General features: G+C 35.7%; 1 protein-coding gene across 3 annotated transcripts in view; it reads right to left on the reverse strand.

The window, feature by feature from the left end:
- Positions 1–463: 463 nt before the first annotated feature.
- The window catches only part of Rc3h2 (ring finger and CCCH-type zinc finger domains 2), a 55,510-nt gene continuing 32,959 nt past the window's right edge, over positions 464–23,014 (reverse strand). Inside the window, exons 10-21 of one of the 3 annotated variants that reach the window (XM_006498124.4) lie at positions 21,188–21,493; positions 16,849–17,063; positions 14,386–14,819; positions 13,473–13,640; positions 10,461–10,607; positions 9,911–10,124; positions 9,454–9,538; positions 8,958–9,039; positions 8,737–8,871; positions 8,492–8,599; positions 8,245–8,393; positions 464–7,031 (exon numbers count right to left, since the gene is read on the reverse strand). In XM_006498124.4, coding sequence (XP_006498187.1) covers positions 6,836–7,031; positions 8,245–8,393; positions 8,492–8,599; positions 8,737–8,871; positions 8,958–9,039; positions 9,454–9,538; positions 9,911–10,124; positions 10,461–10,607; positions 13,473–13,640; positions 14,386–14,819; positions 16,849–17,063; positions 21,188–21,493 — 2,239 coding nt within the window. In that variant the 3' untranslated portion in view covers positions 464–6,835. The remainder of the gene's footprint in view (positions 7,032–8,244; positions 8,394–8,491; positions 8,600–8,736; positions 8,872–8,957; positions 9,040–9,453; positions 9,539–9,910; positions 10,125–10,460; positions 10,608–13,472; positions 13,641–14,385; positions 14,820–16,848; positions 17,064–21,187; positions 21,494–23,014) is intronic. The other 2 variants (NM_001290642.1, NM_001100591.1) reach the window with 2 other exon arrangements.

Genomic DNA, 23,014 nt, shown 5'->3' on the forward strand with positions numbered 1-23,014 from the left:
GGGAAGTTCTGGCTGTCCTGGAACTAACTTTGTAGACTAGACTGGCCTTGAACTCAGAGATCCACCTCTCTCTGCCTCCCAAGTGCTGGGACTAAAGGTGTGCATCACCACTGTCCTGCTGAAGCATATAATTATTTCAACAAGTATTAACCATAAATCTCCCTGAAATTTCATTTCCTTCATGACACTTCCTTTCTTGCTGGGTGCAAGGGTATAAACCTATAACCTCAGCACTCAGGAAACTATAAGTTTGAGGCCAACCTGAGCTACACAAGATCCTACCCTTGTAATAACTCCCATTCTCTGCCTGGATCATTTATTTCTTCATGGCTTTTCTTCCTTTTTCCTATACTCTGAAGTCACTCTGTGGCTTATTCAAGACTGCATGTTACAATTATATCTGTCCTTAGTTTGTAATCTTTAAACAAGTTTTAATTCCTAATAATGTATAGATGTCTAATCCTTTTTTTTTTTTTTTTTTTTTTTTTTTTTTTTTTTGCATAGGAAATTTGTCGGTTGTTCTCCCCTATCCCCAGTCTTGAAGCTCATCTCTTCCTCTACCCCTGCTTGGTCATGTAGTCAACACTTTTTACCTACAGTGTTGACCTGGCCACCTTGCTGGCCTATCTCTAGCTACATTTTACATCAATGCCAAAGTATCCTTTCTAAAATCTTAAATCATTCAGATTATTTAACTTCCATGGCTTTCAATGCCCATCTACCTCTTCTAGCAGTGTAAACTTAGGAAAATTCTCAAAAGTATCTGTATCCCTTTTCTTGTCTGGAAATGGTGACAACAGTCTACAGTATAACACTTAGAATTCTGAGAATTGGCTGTTTATTAGTCAGTGAAGCCCTATCTCTTAATCACACTTTCTACTTAAGTGAAAATGGATCCAACTACCATCACCATTACCTTTTTGAGAGACAGAAAGACAGCAGAACTCTGACTCTATTACTTTCTGATTGTAAGATTTTGGCAAATTATATAACATCTCAAATATAAAACAATGAAAATACAAAACAGGTGTAAAGATCAAGTGGGTCAGGAAGGTAATCTGCTACTGGTAAAAAGGTTATGCAAGATTTAAAGTCTAGCCAGAGGGTCTCTCACAGAAGTACCTCCTCTTGCTCAACATAACAACTGGCCCCTTTGTATGTAGCTCTCAGAGCTATTCAATCTGGTCTTTCCCATTTCTACACTATGAGCATCCAGGGAAAGGGCTCATTTCATTAACCTAGTCTTAAAAGACCAGGAGAGATGGGGGCTTAGGACACATCAGCTGGGTGAATAAATAAAGGTACTCTGGGGTCATTAAAAATGGTGCTGAGATTTAGGCCATCTTTAAAATTTTTTCTGAAGCCTACAGAATGACTTTGTTTTATTTATGCATCTCTCTTTATCTGTCCCAAAGACTGTAAGTTCAGTATTATCTATTTTACACCATTCCCCCATTTAGAAAGCGCTCTCTATTGAATGAAATGCCAGACAGAATTAAGAAGTATTTCAACTTCTTTGGGTCTATTTACTTCCCAATGATATACCAATGAAGTAGGTGATCAATTAAGTCCCTAGTTTAGTAGTGTCTTTCTAGTTTTATTAAGATATATCAAGAAAATCAGGACAACTAAAACATACCATAAACTTAACATTGACACTAAGAAAACAACTTTTAAGGTGGACAAATAATTTTATTTTGTGCATGCAAATACATGTCAAGTACTGCAAACTTTTTCCATCAATTTTCTCTCAAACACTGAAAATCATGATGCTCTATTTTGTGAACAGCCAAAGCTAATATCTCTTCACTTCAGTGCTACAGCAAAAACACACAGAATTCACTCTTTGCTATTCACTATCATCACAACCCTCATTGTTCCATCTCTGCCCTCCCCCCATATACAGGCCTTATAAGTCCTAGCCTTCCCCCATTTAATCCTATTCCTATAGCACAAAGGGAAACATTACAATTTGGAAATTCAAATTGAAATAAATGGAATAGAATTTATTCCCATATATATTCCCCATTTCATTGTACAGAATTATTTTATAGTTTTAAATAGAAGCTGAGTATATGCCTTAAAAATGAGCATTAAATCCATCTTAGAGATGGTGCCTGCGTTTTACATGATGGGTGTACACCATCTTTAATTTCATTTACATTTCAATCGAACAATAGATTTGCAAAGAAAATGTCTAATACAGACGTAAAAATATTCACACTAAGCTTCACAATCGGTTGTACAATTGACAAACAGGCCTCTTTTCCCAAACTTTCCAGCTAAGCAAATTTATAAAATGTAATCAATGCAACAAGAAAAACATTTCTCTTTCACTTCCAGGGAAAAGAATATGCAATAAACAGTATAAATGCAGACGGCAGTTGCTGCAAGCTAACCACGATACTCCCAAGTGGCTGTACAGTGGGTATGTGCAGTACAAATAAAAGCCACATGTGTTGTATCACAACTACAGTATAATTGCTTGCCCAGCTAAGAGAATGCATGCACTTCCATGCCTTGGGTTATAAAGTGAGGCCTAATTTTTGACAGGTTGATGGAATATGTGCAAATGACCTTGGCTCTTGGCAGTACTAAGTGCAGCCAGTGTCTGTTTTCCACTGGTTTGGGGGATATTTTTAAATTTTTATGTAAGAGAAAAAAAAATAATTGCCAGTTTCAGACTTGGGGGAATAACTCCCCTTAGAGTAAAAATAAGTCTCCACTCAAATGTGGGGTGTTCTGATCTGTGGTTTGACTCCTTGTACTCCCTTGCCAGCAAAGGGATACAAAGAAATAGCTAGTGTAAAGGAGTTACTAGCAAACTTAATCTCTAGAAAACGGGATACTCCTTGAGCATGTTCATTTGTGTTCTGCTTGCAGAAGGGGCCCTTCAGTAGAAGGAGTTAACAGTAAGTGATCCCATTGGTACTCTTTATTCACTAAAACAAAAGAACAGTTCTAAGACACTAATATATAGCTGCAATGCAACTTTTCTCTTTAATGATTAATTACCAATATTGGTGACAGTCTGCTTAGAAAATGACTCAAAGATGCAAGGGAAGAAATACTCAGATTTACAACTAACATACTGAATCTGGATGTTACAAGTTCTATCCCTGGCTAAAAAGACAACATGGGCTTTAACACATCTAAAATGCAAAAATAGGGTAGATGGTTTTTAAACAATTTTTTCAAATAGTTAAATGATCCCACTCAAAGGTCCTACAAATCATTGCATTCTGTAATCTTCTGTATATAAAATCAGGATGTGCTTTGTAAACTTAGCATCAACTTGAAATCTGGGTCAAAGTGACTACGATCCATACCAATGGGAAATTTTAGTTTTTAAATGAAGTTTCATTGAATTCTCTTAGTAGAGTAAGTAGCTATGAAAGCAGAATCAGTGCCACGGGCCTTAAGAGATACCTTTTCTTGAAAATTACAATGTACAATGTCCCTGTCCCTACATACACTGACTCGTTGCATGGCACTGAAATAAGTCATAGTGGCAAAAGCAAGAGAAATCTAATTTGTGTAGGTACCAACTAGAAGAAATATACACAGAACTCTTAGAATTCATAAAATAAAAGAAGCCCACACAAAACTAATGATATATTCACAGCATCTGAATGCAGCACACAGACTAGGAATTGGGACTCCGAAAACTGACAGGTAAAAAATATAAGGAAACCTACACCATTTCCCTGCTTTTTTTCAGACTTCATACTACTGATTCCTGATTAGACCCATAGGCTTTACAAGCATTTTAGATACCGACATTACAAAGTTTCTCTTCTATTGTTTTGTAGCCTCTGATTCCAAATGTGTTCATCATGTCATCTTGATAAAGGGTCAAAGTGATGATTGCCCCAATTAAAAAAAAACACATTCTAGGTCTGTTTGTACTATTTTCCTCTGTGACATCAGCAGGTATCATTTTGAAGAAAGGTCAGATGAACTGTTCTTTCTTCTTAAGTGGCAGAGATCCAATAGCCTTATTTCAAATTATACCCACTAAAACATACAGTAAGCTGTCACCACATAAAAAATGCAATACAGAATAATGTGAACACAGAAACAATTCCTGTGTTGTTAGTGAGAAAGAGTAAACATTTAAGAATTAGAAGTTATTGTTTTATGGGATCATCTGCTGCAAGACAAGCACTATTTTCCTATAAATGTTTGAGACACACCAATAAGGTTGGCAGGTGTACACATACACTGATGAAATGCAGTTTACTGAACAAGTAGGCAAACACCTAAGCATCCCAACCCCTCCAGAAGAGCACAACCACGTTTCAAAATTTCAACTTTAAAATTAAAAAGATAAGGTTAAATACACAAGATCAATTTATGTAGTATATAATCACCCTCAGAAAGTGCTGAAGATGTTCGTGTAGCTCTGCTGCACAGAGGGTTCTTTCCCTGAGGGCACATAAGGAGCTCTCAACTGTTAATAGGTCTCTATTTTGTAACAAAATAGCAATTTTAAAATCTTAAAAAAAAATACATTACCTTCAACATGGAAGATCTCACTATTAAATATCCATGAAATAGACAGACTGGTTTACATAACCTTTTTGGAATTACAAACAGAAAGAAAAGAAAAGAAAAGAAAAGAAAAGAAAAGAAAAGAAAAGAAAAGAAAAGAAAAGAAGAGAGAAGAGAGAAGAGAGAAGAGAGAAGAGAGAAGAGAAGAGAAGAGAAGAGAAGGAAAAGAAAAATACATTGGAAACATTTCAAATGTAATAAGCTCATATTTATAGAAAGGTTCTGATATAAATTATATAACAATCATGTTCCTGTAATATCCTAGGCTAATTTATAATGTCAGAAATAAGTTAATGTAACATGGTTTAAAACTCTTGTTCCTCTTCATTTCAGGTTACAGAGTAAAATAAATAAAATGTCTTTGTAGGGATGGGGAGCACTGGCCATGGCAAAAAGGTACAGTACTAACCAAATAAAACTAAGTCAAGGCTACTGTGCTGTTATGTTATAAACAAACATCTTCATACACTTGAGTATTAAATAAATGTGTAAGATCTTCCATACTGACACCAGAATATCAAAACTACCCCTTTGTTTCTCAGGTATTATTTACAACGTATCAGTCACCTTATGAGCATGTTCATTAAGACAGGTATCAAACACCAGTATTTACTCATTCCAATCAAGAAATTTCAGGGAAATGTTAACCCTCCCACCCCTGGAAATGTGCACAAAACTTTTATCAAAATCTTCTCTGATACAATGCTGTGGTTTTTGTAAAATAACTAAATAGCTCAGACGACCAATAACATGATCCTGTTTAAGCATCTTGCTAGCAGGAGAAGCCCTTACATACAGTACACCTGGTGAAAGATCAGCTTGGCTTAAAATATTCCAGTACAATTTTCAGAGTAAACAACTTCACAGAAGTTAATTAAAAAATAATAAAAGTCAAACTAATCTTAAAGAAATGGAAGAAAAACAAAAAGATAAACTATTAGATTACTACCAGAAAGGCATGCCCTGCTTTTGTTTTTAAATATTGACTGAAATTTAAGCTTCAATAAACTACTACCCACAAATCTGGGGCAGAGCTGGTTGAACATACTGCATACTTTCAGATGCCAAGTGAAAATTTCAGTCACATTATGGCAGGGCAGAAATTATTCATGTTTTTAAGTATGGGTAATGTTAGCCAATGTTCTACTACTACATGGTTCAAAGTCTTATCAACCTAACAGTCAGAAAACAAGAAAATTAAACCCAACATGAAGTAACAATAAACAATATCTAACTAAATAATGCAATGAACACCCAAATTAATTTCTTTAAATTAAAGACCCAGCAATACCATCTTGTTAGTCAGTGCAAACGCTACATACAGGGTTTTCTCAAGAAAGCTGAAAGCACCTGATTCTTTTGCCAAGTCATCAGATTCAATAATGTACAGGCTTAAATCTGCATTTTAAAAAATTGCCATTACATTAGTGCATAATTTATCAAAATTGTAAAAACGATTCTGCATAACTTAGGAGAATTTAATATCTAGTACATCAGCTGAAAGACTTAGGCACTTGGTTATATTTTTAATTAATTACTTCAACAAGTAGCCTGTGTATAAATATTAACAAAGCAGAAACTATTCTTGAAAAATGGAAAATTAAAAAATTAAATGCTACAGATAAAAGCACTGCACTACACTTCTACATATAATGCAGTAAAGAAAGCTATTATAACCCTGTAAAACTCTATGGTAAGAACATCTAACTCCACTCTCAAAAAAAAAAAAAAAAGACAGAAAAGAAAAGGAAAAACAAAACAAAACAAAACAAAAAAAGAAAGAAAGAAAAATCCATGCAAAGTCCAATGAAAAAGATAAATAAAGCAGCTGGAATGAGATGGAAATTTCTCTCAGTGAAACATAAAATAGAAATAAGTTAATTAACTCTACTTTCACTAGATGTATCATTGTAGGATCCTGCTAGTTTAATAACTGAGTTGTTAATTTACTGTAGAAGCCATTTAAAATAGGAAATGGCTCAGTTACTGCACCGGATTGCTACAAACTCATAAAAAGCTGCTTGAAGCTTAAGTTAAATGTTGTCCAAATTCCAATAATTTCTGGAAAGTGAACATTACCCTAGTAAAGTAAATTTTCTTTTTTTTCATAATGCTAATGCAAGAGGGCTTGAAGTATCAAAGAGTCCACAGGAAATGGATGCCCCCAGTAATATCTTTTTTTTTAAAAAAAATATACATTATATAATATATATTATATATATAAAAAGCTAGTGTAAATGCTTCCATGGTGTGGTCACAGATTTGAAAGCTGAGCCTCCTTTCAGCTGTTAACCATCTTCCCATTTGCAATAGGTTTTAAAAAGTCGTTTTTATCTTCAGACATAACGTGAGTTTTCAGAATGAGGTTGCCAACACTGACAGATGTGGTGATGGGGAGGCAGCTTGCACTGCTAATAGACATTGGACGTGGCTGGCTAAAGCAAGATGTTACCGGCAGAATTGGTTTTTGCTCCTCCCTGAGAGAAAATGACAGTGAAAGCAAATTAACTTATGTACAATTTAAGAGTTATCACATTTGCTCTCTGAAAGCTACTTCAAACTCTAAGCCCACAGAAAAGCCTATCTTCTTTATTAAAAAATGTATTAAGTAGGGGCTAAAGAGAAGGCTCAGAAGTTAAAGCACAACTGCTACTCCAGAGGACCTGGGGGTTCAACAGCCAAAACCACACAGCAGTCTGTAACTCCAATCTCAGAGGAAGCAATGTCCTTCCGGGCCTCTTTGGGCACAAAGCTTGCACACACATAGACATATATGCAGTCAAAACACCCATACACATAAAAGCTAATAAATAAAAATTAAATAATTTTTAAAGTATTACAAGTCACTAAAAAGGTCATATTTTCAAAATTTAAAAATTAAACTTGATAATTTGTGTCATCTAATCAGTATTTTAAGACCAGGACCAAATATTTGGCAAAAATTATACAAAATAGCAATATAATAGCCAAGAACATCATAACAAGATTTTTTAAAACAAGAAACATTCAGCACAGGTTTTTGTTTGCTTTAGTTTTTAAGGTTTTTTAAAATAAAATTTATGTATACAGTATTTTGCTTTCATGTATGTATGTGCACCACATGTGTACAATGCCCTTGGAGGTTGCAAGAGGGGGGTTGAATCACTTGAAACAAGAGTTATGGATGGTCATAAGCCACCATGTGAATGCTTAGGCTCAGGAACAAACCTGAGTCTTCTACAAAAAACAAGTGCGCTTAACTGCTGAGTCACCTCTCCAGCCCCTTGTGGTTTGCTTTTTAGACTTTGTGGTTTGTCTTCCTCTGGAGTCCATGACAACTTAGAGCATATAAATAGCAGATTCTGCCTGTGCTTCCCAAATACTGAAATAATCTAGGATTTATTTTTCCATCCTATGATCTTCAAGTTTGGTCAAATTGAAGAACTATAACCTGATGTTAGAGATAAGAGAACTTTCATTCCCAAATTGAGTTTTGGTTTTAAAATAAACTGCTTTACTAGTTCAAATTCCTCTAAAAACACAGACTGACCAAATCATTACTTTATTATACAAGGTTTCCCCATAAATAGAAAAAGGCAAAAAAAAAAAAAAACAAAAAAAAAACAAAAAACCAAGAATCTACCAGCACATCTAGCGCTAAGTATTGATCGCCTCTACCCTCTGATTATGAAGGGTCTGTCTAACACTCACAGAATCACATGGTCTTCACCTAAACTCTGTCTCTTCGGCTTTCCTGGGTCCTTCTGGTGCTGCTGGGCTGGATGACCATTTTCCACTGCTGTTCCATTGAGCAACTGGTCATTTTGAGAACTGATACCAAGTTGTATGTCCAAAATTTCCTGAGAAAATAAAATGTTAATCCTTCAATATGACAGTATTTTATGTATTTTAATTTGCAACAAAACAAAGCCACTACTTATCCAATTGAGGAACTTACTTCAATTTGTTCACTCTGGCCATCAGGTTCATCAGTATCAAGGGCTGAAAGCTCTAACTCAATATCCCTATCAGGCTTTGTATCTACAGTGTCTTCTGTGTAGTCATTCTATAAATTAAAAAAAAATTATATTAATTTTATACCTGCAGAATCTCTTTTAAATAAAAATAAGAAGCCTAATGGTACAGTTAAAGATTTAGTTCAGAAGTCTGAGAGTGTATTGCTGAGAGGTTCGGTTCCCTTACCTCTCCATTTCTTAGTTCAATTTCCTTGCTTAGAAGATTTAAAGTAAGGTGACGGCCTTCATCCAGGGAATTCCACTTTTGTTGCATGGCCAGAGCATTAGCTTCCCTCTGAAGAAGTAATGAGTTACTCTTGGCCTCCATGAAGAGAGAAGAAAACATAAGCTTAGCTTTCAATTATTATTTTACGTTTTAAAAATCAAAGCTAAATATATAGAGCCTACCTGCTGAAGTTCAATGCTCAAAAGGTCTCCGGTACTAGAATGCTTTCTATGACCAGATAAATCAGTAACAATGAATCTGTCCCTTTAAAAAGAATTATATTTACTGTAGTTAAAGTGAGACATAAAGGAGCCAAAGCAATAATGACTCTATGTTCTTTGTAACGATCACTGAATGTGTTTTAGTCACTATTCCAAATGTAAAATTTGTTCCAGAAAGTTTTTTTTTTTTTTTTTTTTTTTTTTGAGACAGGGTTTCTCTGTGTAGCCCTGGCTGTCCTGGAACTCACTCTGTAGACCAGGCTGGCCTCGAACTCAGAAATCCGCCTGCCTCTGCCTCCCAGGTGCTGGGATTAAAGGCGTGCGCCACCACGCCCAGCATTCAGAAAGTTTTTACACAGCTCAAATTAGCAAGGCTTAATCCATGGACAACCAGTAATGATTTTTCTATTTTAGGTGCATGTAAGTTTGAGAGTAAAGGAAATGAGAGTATAGTTACCGTTCAATATAGTGTGCTGATGATGTAGCATCGTTGCCATATGAACTCCACCTTGAATCGACAGCATTCACGTAAGGGACATAATCTGCATGGAACACAGAAAAACAGTTTAGAAAGGCAGAAAATAAGCCAGACAAGGTGGTACACATCTGCAATCCCAGCACTCAGGAGGCTAAGGCAGAAGCACTGCCACAGCTATGCTTTGAGGCCAGCTGGGATATAGTGAGAACCTGTCTCAAAAAACTAAAAAAAAAAAAAAAAGAAAGAAAGAAAGAAAGAAAATTTAAAAATCAGAATATAAATATGTACTATTTAAAATGGCAATGTATTTTTTCCCACTAGCCAAAAATTCTACTTAAACCATTTCATTCTCATATTATTAAGTTTTCTACCTCAGAGGTTAGGAATAAACAGTACATGGTAAAAAAAATTCCTTGGTATTAGTAAAATGGCTTACCTGATACGCTGATGGGCTTAGTTGCACTTCCTTGGGAAGCAGTTGCCTGGACGGGATCTGTTGTATGGTAACCTGTTCGGGAGGATCGGGAAATTGCACCCCATTTTGAGATAATGGGTCCGTCACTAAAGGGAATAATTGGGTCTTCTTCTTTTGTCCTTCTCTGAGCTTCAAATAAATGCACTCTTCTCTTTACATCCCCACTGTCCAGGTCCTACACAGACCAAAAAATACCCATGAAAGAGCTGCTGACGATTGCTGTAGCTAAAGATAAAGTATGTTCTCAAAACACATAATTAGGTTTTTCTGGTCAACTTTATACTAACTTTAGATCTCAATGGTATATAACAACTATATTAAACTACCAAACTACGGTTAAATAATTTAAACATTACATAAAATTAGTTTTGTTGAAATATTACCCTGATACTTACAGGTAAGTTATACATAGCCAGAATATGAAAGACTAAAGTATTCATTTAAAAACTTCAGATACCAACATTATCTTCCCTACCTCCACCACCCCCTTCCCCAATCAAGCAAATCATACCATCAATACAGCATTTGAATTAGCAATTACGTCTTTGGGCTCCGAATCAATGGCATTTATACAAGAGCCTATGGTACCACAAGACCAGGGAGAATAATGGGAAAGATGGTCTTCCTCAAATTTTGCGCCACTCACACTCTCAGAGAACTGATTAAAAAAAGAAGGGGGGAAAGAAGGTAAATTAGTATGAAACCTAACTTTACAAGCTTGTAAACTAACTAATACTAAGTAACTATCATACAATTAAAGGATCATGTAGTTAATAAGTAAACTCTTTCCCATAACTAAATAACAGTTGGGTATGTTGGCTCACTTCCGTAACAAACATCATTTGGTAGTCTAAGGCATGGAGTTCAAGGTCAACTGGGATATATATTTGAGTTCCACTCCAGCCTGGCTGCACAAAGCAAAACTTCTCTCAAAATGAATGAAGCAAATAAATAAAGAAATCAGCTCTAAGCAATAATATCCATATATAATAGAAAATATCACAGCTTTTTTCCCTTTGTCTCATAAGTTATTTATTCTATACCTTTTTTCACTTTGGTCCTATTAAGTGATCTTTAATTTTTTTAAAAAATTTAAATGTTAATTATTTATTATATATGTACACAAGTGTCATTATGTGTGAATAGAAGCCAGAAGACAACCTGTAGGAGTTGGTTCTCTCCCTCTACCATGCGAGTCCCAGAAAACTGCTGCTGCAAGCACCCCTACTTCCTAAGATGTCTTACTGATTTAGTTCTCTTACAAAATTCCTGACCAGTACTATCAAAATCAATTAACAATGACACACTAACATGGTGTAATATACTTGGGAACAATGAGAAAAAATAAACACAAAACGGTTCATGTCTAAAAGTGATCTGTAACTCTCGAGAAAAGATCATGTAGCAAAAAAAGGAACATAATAAATCATACAGTATTAAATAGTAAAAGGAATTTAATGGCAGCTCTGAAGCTAAGAAAGGAAAAGAACAGATGTGAAAGGAAATAAGGCAATATAGTAATATTAACAGGACCCAAAAGTAAGAATCATTAAATCTAGTTTACTAATTATAGAGATAGGGAAACTGAGGAAAAGTCAAACATTTTGTCCTAATTAATGCAATTTGCCAATAGAAGAGCTGAATATCAGAGAAATACTTATTTCTTAAAGTATGCTGCATAAAACAGTGAAAATATATCTTCCTATTAAATGATATCTCTATCAATCATTGCCATGCTGTTTACCTGATTTGAGGCAGTCTTAGTTTAGTGAGATGAATATGAATAAGTTAAAAATGCAGTGTTTTATGACACACTCATGAACACAAGTACGAATCTAATCATGGTAGTTTCACTTAACACGTGTACATGCAGCACTAGGAAGGCTAATGCAGGAGAATTACTATGCATCTGAGGACATCCTGGGCTACCTAGTGAAACACAAAATTAGGAGACTGGAGAAATGGCTGAGCAGTTACATGTGCTTGCTGTTGTTGCTATTCCAGAGTACCTGTTTGGTTTCTACCACAGGGGGGCAGCAAACAACCTTCTCTAACTCCAGGCAATGTGGGCATCAGTACATTTGGCATATACCCACGCCCTCTCCCCACCCTGCTCTCTCTCATTCACATACACAAGCACAAACACACAAATATTAGAAAGTAAAAGTAAATCATAAACAACCAAACCAAACCAAATAAAACCCAACAAATTAAATTAAAAACAAATATGTATGTATACTTAGGACTGTAACAAAACAACCCAGTGGCAAGAAGTACAAATGAAACAAATCTGAACAAGTTGATAATTATGGAAATGATATGATAATTATGTGCAATTTATTGTGAGTCTACAATTTTGTATGTCTGAAGCTTTTCCTAATAAAAGGTATTTTACAAACTGTGGGTTTTTTTTTTTTTGTTGTTTTTGTTTTTGTTTTTGTACTGGAAACACTAGGGGTCAGGAATAAATCAGAGAATGTGTGTGTGTTAAAAAATTTTTCTCCAGCCAGATGATGGTGGCACACACCTTTTAAGAATTCCTGTACTTGGGAGGCAGAGGCAGGCAGATCCAGGCCAGTCTGGTCTACAAAGATAGTTCCAGGACAGTCAGGGTTACACAGTGAAATGCTGTCTTAAAAATAAATAAAGGGTTTTTTTTTTTCTATAAATATATTGTATTTAGAGAAATGAAACACACACATAACATACATTAAAAGAGACAGGTAGAATAGAAATCATTCTGTCATAGCCTTGTTTTCTTGTTTTGTTATAACAAGAATAATTAACAGAAATATAAATAGCAGAAGTAATACAGCAGGCGTTTCTCTACTTCTTATGAAACAGAAAAAAAAATTAGAATTCAAATAGCAGCTTCTTATAAGCAGAAAGATCTTACTTAAGTAATTACATAACCTCCCTGAGTTATAACCTATAAGATATGGATAATACTCAACCTCTAAGGTTTTTTTTTTTTTTTTTTTTTTTTTTGGTGTTTTTGAGACAGGGTTTCTCTGTGTAGTCCTGGCTGTCCTGGAACTCACTTTGTAGACCAGGCTAGCCTCGAACTCAGAAATCCGCCTGCCTCTGCCTCCTGAGTGCTGGGATTAAAGGCGTGCGCCACCATGCCCGGCTAACCTCTAAGGTTTTGTAAAAATTAAATAAAATAGCATTTTTAAAAGTAGTTACTAGGTATATGGTAGGTATAGATATGATTTTGAAGCATGCACCAATCAGGGGTTAGAGTGAAGCTCAGTGGTAGAGGATACTCAAGGCTCTAGGTTTGGACTTAGCCTAAAACCAAAACACAAACATAACAATAGAAATAGGAAATATTAAAGTCTATGCTGCAAAGCTTTTGAAATCCTGGTAGTGAACTCTTACCTTGAGACTCTCCTAACATTTAGCCATAGTCTACACACTGTTTACCAAACTAAATTAAACTCCATATAAAACTATTCCAAAATATCCAAAGTTGCCTTAGTTAAAGCTGTTTGACCATTAGGTTAAATAAAACCTTTCTTACATCCGATCGGAAGTCTACACTGAATAGAGGAGAAGGTGGTGTTGGTGACTGTGTGGCCACAGGAAGAGTTGAAGAGACAGGTGTTTTCTGGGTATGATACTGTGTCCACTGATCTGGCTTTCTTCTTAACTGTTCCTCACAACTGGTCTTCAAATGACCACAAGGTTCCTAAGAGGAATAAAAGAAAAATTGTTGGTCACCCTTCGAGTGGTAAATAAATTTAATGATGTTGTGAGAATAATGTAAACAAGTTTAATCTTGTTAGGACACACACACACACAAACACAGAGGTGAGGGGTGGGGGAGGAAAAATTGCCTTAGTACCTAGTGTTTTCTCCATATATTCAATAAAAAAGGGTAACATACTCAGCTGATGTCAAGTCAAATGTGAGAACTCATTTTTCTAGGTTAGAAGTTGTGTGTGTGTGTAAATGTGAAGCTACTGAAAAGAGGCCTTGTTTTAAAATTTCTATATCAGTTCCTAATTGAACATAACATTGAACACTGGTATGTATCAAGTCTTGTTCTAGGAGCTTTATTGTTTTTGAATTTAATTCTCACAACAGCCTTATTAATAAGTACTATTCTTATTTCCATCAAACATGAAAAAACAAAAAACCCTGTGCCATGCAAAGGGCAAGTAACTTCTCTAAATCACACAGTAAGAGTCTGTCTGGTTTGATTCAAGACACAAGGATCTCAACTAACACATGATAGCAACATTTTTTTTCCCCTTGGTTTTTCGAGACAGGGTTTCTCTGTGTAGCCCTGGCTGTCCTGGAACTCACTTTGTAGACCAGGCTGGCCTCGAACTCAGAAATACCCTGCCTCTGCCTTCCAAGTGCTGGAATTAAAGGTGTGCGCTACCACTGCCCGGCATGACAGCAACATTTCTATTTTCAACATTACTCACCCTTGGTAAAGGCACAGTTGTCCTTGGGTCATTCGGTGGCTGACAAGCCACTGAATAATATCCATCTAATGAGTTGTATCTTTCCCGTAAAGATGTCTGATAGACAGATGAGTGCATCACATCCATTGGAGGTAAAGAATTGCTTCTAATAATGTCATCTCGTTGGTACATAGCTGGGCGCCAGATGCGCCTGCTGTCATACACCGGAGCATACATTCCAGAGGGTACTGGAGGAACTGGTCCATACTGCTGCGGAGGAGGAGGTTGGTAAGGAGAAGAATTCATTCGATCTCGAGGGGAGAATGTACTGTAATGATCAGCATATGGCATGGAAGCAGGTGGGAGGGAGGACTCTGGAACATTACTGGACCTCACAAAGCGAGGAACACAGGGAGTCACACCAGCTGGTACCGTTGGAGGTGGTGGGTAGTATCCTTGAAAATTGAAAAGAAGAATATTCAATGTAATACCTTAGTAAAAACCAACATTTTAAAATGGTTTAAATTTAAGGCAGCCCTGAATGTGGGAAAATATAATCAGCATTGATCTTTATCTTGGTATACAAACTGTATTACTGTCAAGATACAATTATACTAATAAGAACATTCAACATTCTTAGAACTATTCCTTAAAAATAAAACTACAGTGAAGTTGGCAAATGACAGACTGATTTCCATTTAGTGAATCTTTTGCATGAGGTTTCATATCACTGACTCTTATGAAGCATTTTGGGTTCAGAGATTAAAAGACCTCTTTCAGAATTTATATTATTCATTTTCTTTTCAAATTGTACCAAAAAAAAAAAAAAAAGTGTAGTGGTACTCTCCTTTAATTCAAGAGGCAGAAGCAGGTGGATCTCTTAAGTCTGAGGCCAGCTTAAGTCTATGATTTTCAGACCAGCCAGGGTTATATATATAGTGGGATCCTGTCTCAAAATAAATAAAAATTATAAAAGCAGGGTTTTAGAGATGGCTCGGTGGTCAAGACCACTTTCTGTTCTTACAAAGAACCTGAATTCAGTTCCCAGCACCTACAGAGAGCTCACAGCCATTTGTAACCCCAGCTCCAAGAACACTGCAAACATGTGTTACACATTTATAGAGGCCAATGCTTATGTATATATAAGAGTAAAATTAAACCTTTTTTTTTTTTTTTTTTTTTGAGACAGGGTTTTTCTCTGTGTAGCCCTGGCTGTTCTGGAACTCACTTTGTAGACCAGGCTGGCCTTGAACTCAGAAATCCGCCTGCCTCTGCCTCCCAAGTGCTGGGATTAAAGGCGTGAGCCACCACTGCCCGGCCTAAACCTTTTTTTTAACAGCACACAAAAAACACAGACGTCATATTTTATACACCATTTCATCAAGGTCATTCATAGATTCTCTATTTGATTCTTACAAATGACAACTAGTAGTACCTGGGCAGAAGAGTGAAATAGACTCTATCTCTAACCAGTTATAAAAATTAATTTGGTATGAATTTGGTATGGATCACCTGGAACTATAAACCTACTAGAAGCAAGCATGAGAAATACCTAAGGTACTGGAAAACACAAAAACAAAGGCAAATCAGGTAAGCGGAACTATATCAAATCATTGAAAAAAAAAATCATCAGACTGAGGAGGCAACCCAGAGAATGAAAGAAAATATTTGCAAGCTATATATATGACAAATGCAATTCAAAACAAATCAACTTGTTAAGTATAAGAAGTAAGTTAAATAAACGTTTGTCGAAAGAAGACATTCAAATGGCCAACCAGTACAATAAGAATGTTTAACATCAGTAATATTTTAGAATATATAAATAAAAATCAAAATGAAATATCACCTCACTCCAGTAAGAATGGTTATTATTAAAAAAAAAAAAAAAAGCCAAAACAACAACATGGCTCAGTTGGTAAGAGCGCCTATTATGTGGACATAAATTCAATCCAAGTTCAAAACCAAAACCCACATAGGGGAAACAAAAGGACTGACTCATAAATTGGCCTGTGACTATAATAAGTATAATGTGGCATACATGTACTCCCTTTATCTAACTCTACCCCACACAAGCACACACACACAAAACCAAAGGTAATAAGTATTGACCAGGATATATAGCAATATGAATCCCTGTATATTACTGATACAAATGTAAAAATCATTTTCACTTAGGTATATTAATGGTACAAATATTAATGAAAATATACCAGTATTAGAATAGCCTTTATTGTTCTGTTTTAGTTTTTTGTCTGCTTTGAACTCACTTCTGTAGATAAGGCTAGCTTTGCCTTCTTGATCTTTCCCACCACCATCTGCCAAGTGACAAAACTGCTAACTTGAAGCAAAGATTTCTTAGAACAGGAAGAAAACTCATGGATCACAGAGTGAAATTCACTTATTAATGTAGATAGTCTAGACACACATTTATTTAAGGTAATAAATACATACATTTGCTTCTTAGATTTGACTAAAATTACTTGCCTGTTTGTGGGTATTGTGGGACTTCAAAAGGTATCTGAGTCCTTGGATCTTGAAAATACTGAATGCTTTCAGAATGCTGAGGATATACTGGAACTCTAGTTAGAAATGGGCTGGATTTGGGAGGCAGGGAATTCAGCTCTGTTCCAAAATTAGAGGGCCCAGCGGAGGTAGCTGCTGCATTACTTACAGGAGTCTTGGGTGGAGAACCAATTTTACTGGAGAGAGAATACAACAAAAAACAAAGGATAATTCACTATCATCACGGAGTCTTTCTTAGGAAAAAAAATTATAAAATTATACAGCAAAACTATCAACAGAAAACAAGTCAGGTATTTTGACAGGGGCAAATATATCTGGCAAGAAATTTCTCTGCCCCCTCATACTGCAATTCCTTAGACCACATAATAACAGATCTCATGTTCTGGTGAGGGTGACAGGATATAAAAATCAACTCCAGGTACTAACGTGACTTTTCAGTTGACTTGACTCATTCTTTTAAAGATTTTCCGGTTGGAAAAATAGAAAAACAAAAAACATAAAAAACAAAAAACAATAATCCCACTTAGTAAGTTTCCAAGGTAAACAATACAGTCTAACAGTGTAAGTCTTTGGGGTAAAAAGACAAATAATAAAAAACAATCTGATTAGCTAAAACGTAATCCAAAAAAGCCCACTTTTGTCTATTCTGTTAACTCTTAAGTATCTGGCTTCTAGAAAACAGTTCCCAGCTTGGAACAGACACTAAGTAAACATTCATTGAAGAAATAAAATATATTTCAGCACAAAATAAGTACTTAATAAATATTTGTTGGGAGGACATAATTTTTTGTTTTAATATAAAAGGATTTTCTTGGTTGAATAAGCAAATAATGATCCCAGATAATCTTATCAGGATAATTCTGATCACTTTCAAAATTTTACACTCCAGAGAGCTTTAAAAATGTTTTGTCCCAAGAGGTGATGTTGCTAATTATATAAGAATTCAATGTATTACAAACCAATCACATTTTAAGTTTTTTTCCCCAAAGTAGAAAAGACCTTGAAAAACCAGTAAATAGTAGAGGTATATGGGCTGCCTTTTAATATACCACAAGACATTCGTGTAGCCAGAGTTTACTTCTGTGGTAGTCTGTATCAAAAGTAAATAAGTGTAGATAACTAGAAAGTTGTGTACTAATGTTTAAAGATAGTCTTTTAATAAATTAAACACAATAGTAAGAAAACTAAGGTTTCTTATAAAACAGTGAACATTTATGAAACTATTTATTACTGAGCAGCTAGCAGATCCTAGGTTAAACGTTTTCTATGTTTTATCTGTTCCTTCCATGCCACAATGTTATATACTATAAAACATAAGTTAGTACTCTGAAATGGCAGATTCTTAACTTACCAAAAACAAAATTAATGACAAAGTAACTTAATTCATAGGCTTATGAAACCATCACACAAGCCATCCTAAACATTAGGCTGTAAGGGCAAAGTAGATCTGCTGTCCTATTCTCACAGGGAACCAGATGACTATGATTTCATTATCCCAATCAGTTCCCTTCATGTTCCCTCCATGATTTTATCTGTGCTGCTTCCTCTATTCATAAAGATCTCCCTACTATTTATTATTCACACTTTGGGAAACAATGCAGGTAACGTAACTTCATCATTATAAACCTCTTTCAAAAGAACTGAGTACACATATTCCTGAGTTCCAGTAACACAAAACCTTTCAAAGTTTATCATATAGCATCTATCTACTTACAAATATCTAACACCAAAACTACACAAGAAGACTCTTAGAGGCAGAGATTGTATCTGGTTCATTTCCATTAAGGACATCAGTTAGTCTCAAGTTTGGCATGTATCAAGTGATCCATATATTTAAATGATTAAGTAGTTTTCTTGTATCTTTAAATTTTTGAAATATTTCATTACACTTAATCTACTCATGTGTGCATACACATGTAGAAGCCAGAACAGCCTGTAGTACATTCTCTCCTTACAACACTCTGTCCTCAGGACCAAATACCAGTTGTCAACTTGGCAGCAGCAGATTTTCCCTTGCCCAAATCATCTTGCCAGCACTTATAAACACTTTTACTTTTTTCCTAATCATTTGTTTTGTGTATTCACTGACATGTATATGGCAAAGAGTACATATGAAGAACAGGAGGATAACTTTTGGGGGTCCATTCTCTCCGTCTCCCATATGGTTTCAGGGGACTAAACTTCAGTCCTCAGGCTAGGCAGCAAGAGACTTTATCAAAGCACTCAATCATTTTAGCAGCCCCGTCCATTTCTCCAGCAGTAGAATAGGTACCTCAAATGTAGAAATTCCTGGGCTTGATTCCCAGACCAGAAGAAAATAAGAAAGTTAAAAATTCAAACGTTAACTGTAATTCATAATTTTAAGATATGTGTCACTGCCTTTTGATATACCCCTAAGATTTTCTACCTGTTATCAGAAATCTGTACCCATTAACATTCACTCCCTATTTCCACTCCAACCTTAGCTCCCAGCAGTGACTACTGCATTTATTTCTGTCTCTATGGGTTTGCCTATTTTGGGCATTTCCATTAAAATGGCATTTTGTATCTACCTTCTTTCAGTCAGCATACATTTTTTTCTCTTGGAACTGGATACTGAAAGTGGGGCCTTGCCCTATATATTCATGACCCATTTTTAAAATTGTTCTCCATTGTTCTTCTTTTTCCTTTTCTTTTTGGAGTTGGGTGTGTGTGACAATGTCTTACAAAGTTGTCTAAGCTGGCCTTGAATTTACTGTGAGCCTAAGGCTAAGCTTGATCATAGGATCCTATTAACTCAACCTACCAAGTGCCTGAGACTACAAACATGCCCCACTAGGCCTGGTGATTGTTTTTATGGCTGAATAACATAACCCATTGTATAAGGTTTCATATTCTTACCTCGCCAAATCTTTACTATTAATATCCTCATAAGGTTTCCATAACCTAGTAACAATCAGTATTTGTAACCTTATGTATCAGTCAGTAACATAACCCTTCAGATATATAAATGTGTATCTGATATTAGGGATCAAACCCAGGACATTGTGAGTACTAAGCAAGCACTCTAGCATTGAGCTATCTAGCTACCAAAACAGTCAGTTCTCTAAGGCTAGCCCTAATACTTCACATATTCACAAACAAGCTTAAACCATACTAGATTTTGCCCTCAAAACTTCTATACTACACTAGAAACATACAATTGCCCTTATCTTTTAACTAATGTGCTTCATTTGTATAAATGCTATGTCCACATCCAATAGCAATATGAGTCCTTTAAAGGCAGAGATATCTATTTTTCAGCTATATCTAACAGTACCAGTGACAATGTCTGCAAATGGGTACTCAGTAACACTTGTGAAGTAGTCAATATTTTTAACCTCTTTTTTTCTCAAATACCTCCCAGTGAAGATCATACTTTTAATAAAAATTTTTCTAACTTAACTATTCAAGTTGAAAATATCATATTTATTTTATACAGTCTCCAACATTAAGTCATTTAAAGTTTGCTGTGTGCCAAGCATGATGCTTTTATCCCCAGTAGGCATATACTGACAAACTTACTCAAAGACAATGAAATTTGAAAATGCTTTTACCTTCAATTTTTAAATTTAAACTTCTAAATTTGAGATTTCTAAAATATGGTATTTCAAAACTGGGAGTAACTTCCAATTTGAAAGTCCCAACACTTTTCATAAGGTAAAAAAATAATCCCTTGTCAAATGAAATGTGATGTTGCAGGCACTGTTCAAAATTTAGTACGATATTAACTCGTTTAAGTTTCACAATCAATATATGAAGTAATTTTTTAATACTTGGAGGCAGGTAGACTGGTCAATATCAAATAGTAGAAAAAAACCGAGCCACAATTTGAGCCCAAAGAGCCCCATAGACACACACACACACACACACACACACACACACACACACACACACACCACGACAGAGAAAGCCATAGAAGCTGACTAAAATGGGGCTAGACATTCAAACTTCTCACCTGTTTAGGTTTCTACTTAGTTCCTTTTTAACGTCTCTATGGAATTAATACTGAAACGCTAGAAAATAACTTATGGAAAGCCTAATTCTGATCCAAACTTAATATATTTGAAAAAACAAAACTCAAGAGTAGGAGCTTTCAAGTTTATAGAACTAGTTGGCTGCCTTGTGAGGATTAGAACTCAAATTTTGTGGTATTTAGTGTTTTCTTCTATTACATGAATAATTGCATAAAAATTTCAATTTACTACGGTATCTCAGAATGAAAAAAGAAGGTCATTTCTAAAAGGGATAAGGAACTCCATCATTTTCACCCCATACCTACTTTTCAGACACGGACTCTGCAGAGGGCCCAGCATTCTGAGCATTAGTGCCAACCTTCCCGACTTTCTTCACAGTCTCCAAAGTCCTTACTGCACTGTCAGTGCCTCGTGGGATTAGCTGAGAAACACTGCTTTCTGTATTTGAAATTCCATTTGTACTTGCAACAATTTTCCCAGTTGTTTCAGTACTTCCTATGACAGAAATGACATTTCCGGCTGTGGTTGTGACAGTGCTGTTTACACCAACTTTATTCAGAAGAGGAAATGTTCTTACAGTCGCGCTCATCTTTTTGTTCCTTAATCGGTACCTGTTTAAAAATAATCAGCATGTTTGTAATACTGCTCTCAATTTTAATATGAAAATGTGTTTTAAAAAGGAAACAGCTCTGAGAACTTTCTTCAGCTAAATATCAAAAACTCTACATGTTACATATACATGTCACATACAAATGCAGGCACATAACTAATATAGCAAGCCAAGTACACATGCACTTGAAGCTTTCTGAAAAGAGTGGGGTTTGAAATTTTATTTTATGTGATACAAAAAAAAAAAAGCACCAAATCCTAAAAGTAACACAGAATAAACAGGATAGGATTCAAGAGATGAAAGCATTCTTTATTGTTATTAAATTATACAAGCAGATTATAATTAAAAAAAACTCAAACTCATACTTAAACTTTATCAAAATGTAGAAATTTTATATTCCTAAATAAGTTTATGTTTATAAAGATCACAGATTTTTCTGATATTACATTTATATAAATTATAATATACAAAACTGTTTGATCTTGGATTTCATATAAAAATACTTCCATTTGTATACTGGTACAAATTGGTACCAGCAGAGTGGGGTATTCCTGTGACAAGCTGACCATGTTTTGGGGAGGACTGTGGAAGGACTTTGGAACTTTGGGCTTGAAGATCCATCCGTTGTTAAGAGCTCTGTGGGATGTTGTGTAGGACCTTGGAAGATAATGTTGAGAACAGTGCAGAAGATGGAGGCCTGGCTTGTGAAATTTCAGAGGGAAAATTAAAGACTCTTTTCAGGGCCATTGCTGTTTTGATTGTGAAGATTCTGTAGTTCTGGTTAGCTGGGGCTGAAGAATCAGCTGTGATTAACAAGATACCAGAACTACTAAAGCAAAGACTTTGCATTACTGGGACTACTGATGCTGGTTAGCTGGAGCTAAGAAATTAGCGGTGATTAAGAAGAGACCAGCATCATTGAGGTGACATCTTCTGGGAAGTGTTTTCTGAAAGCACAGTGGCTGTATTCCAGATATAGCCAAAGTTGTACCTTGTGCTGTGGCTGGACTTGGTAATGTGTAAGGGTCACCCAGGTGGTACTGGTTTTGAAGGCATGAAGAAGTTGAGCAGAGCAGCTGAGGCTTGGCACTGTGAGAGGCCATGGAAGGCCATTGGTGAAAGTCCAGCCTCAGTTGCAATTGATGGCCCAGGACTGAAGGGGTCATGCAGTGTTTTGGAGATGCCAGTACCATGAGATGACCACCAAGAGCAGCAGCAGCAGTGGAGTACAGGCATCTGGAGCTTAGAGGACGATGTGTGTGCTACAAAGGGCATGGCTGGAGAAGTGACCCAAGCCCTTGGAGGAGTCCAGAAGATCGTAAGTTGGATCCCAGATATTGGACGGTTGGAGATTGACTTTTGCTTTTGGTTGTGGCTGTGCCCTGATATTTTCCCTCTTGAAGGAAGAAACTGTTTTAGTGGAGCCCACAGTTAAGAGACTTTTAATTGTAAAAAGACTTTGGATTTTAAAAGAGATGGATATTTTAAAGAGATTGAAATTTTAAGAATATGTAAAGACTGT

The sequence above is a fragment of the Mus musculus genome, chromosome 2 (assembly GCF_000001635.26).
Source record: "Mus musculus strain C57BL/6J chromosome 2, GRCm38.p6 C57BL/6J".
NCBI classification, from domain to species: domain Eukaryota; kingdom Metazoa; phylum Chordata; class Mammalia; order Rodentia; family Muridae; genus Mus; species Mus musculus.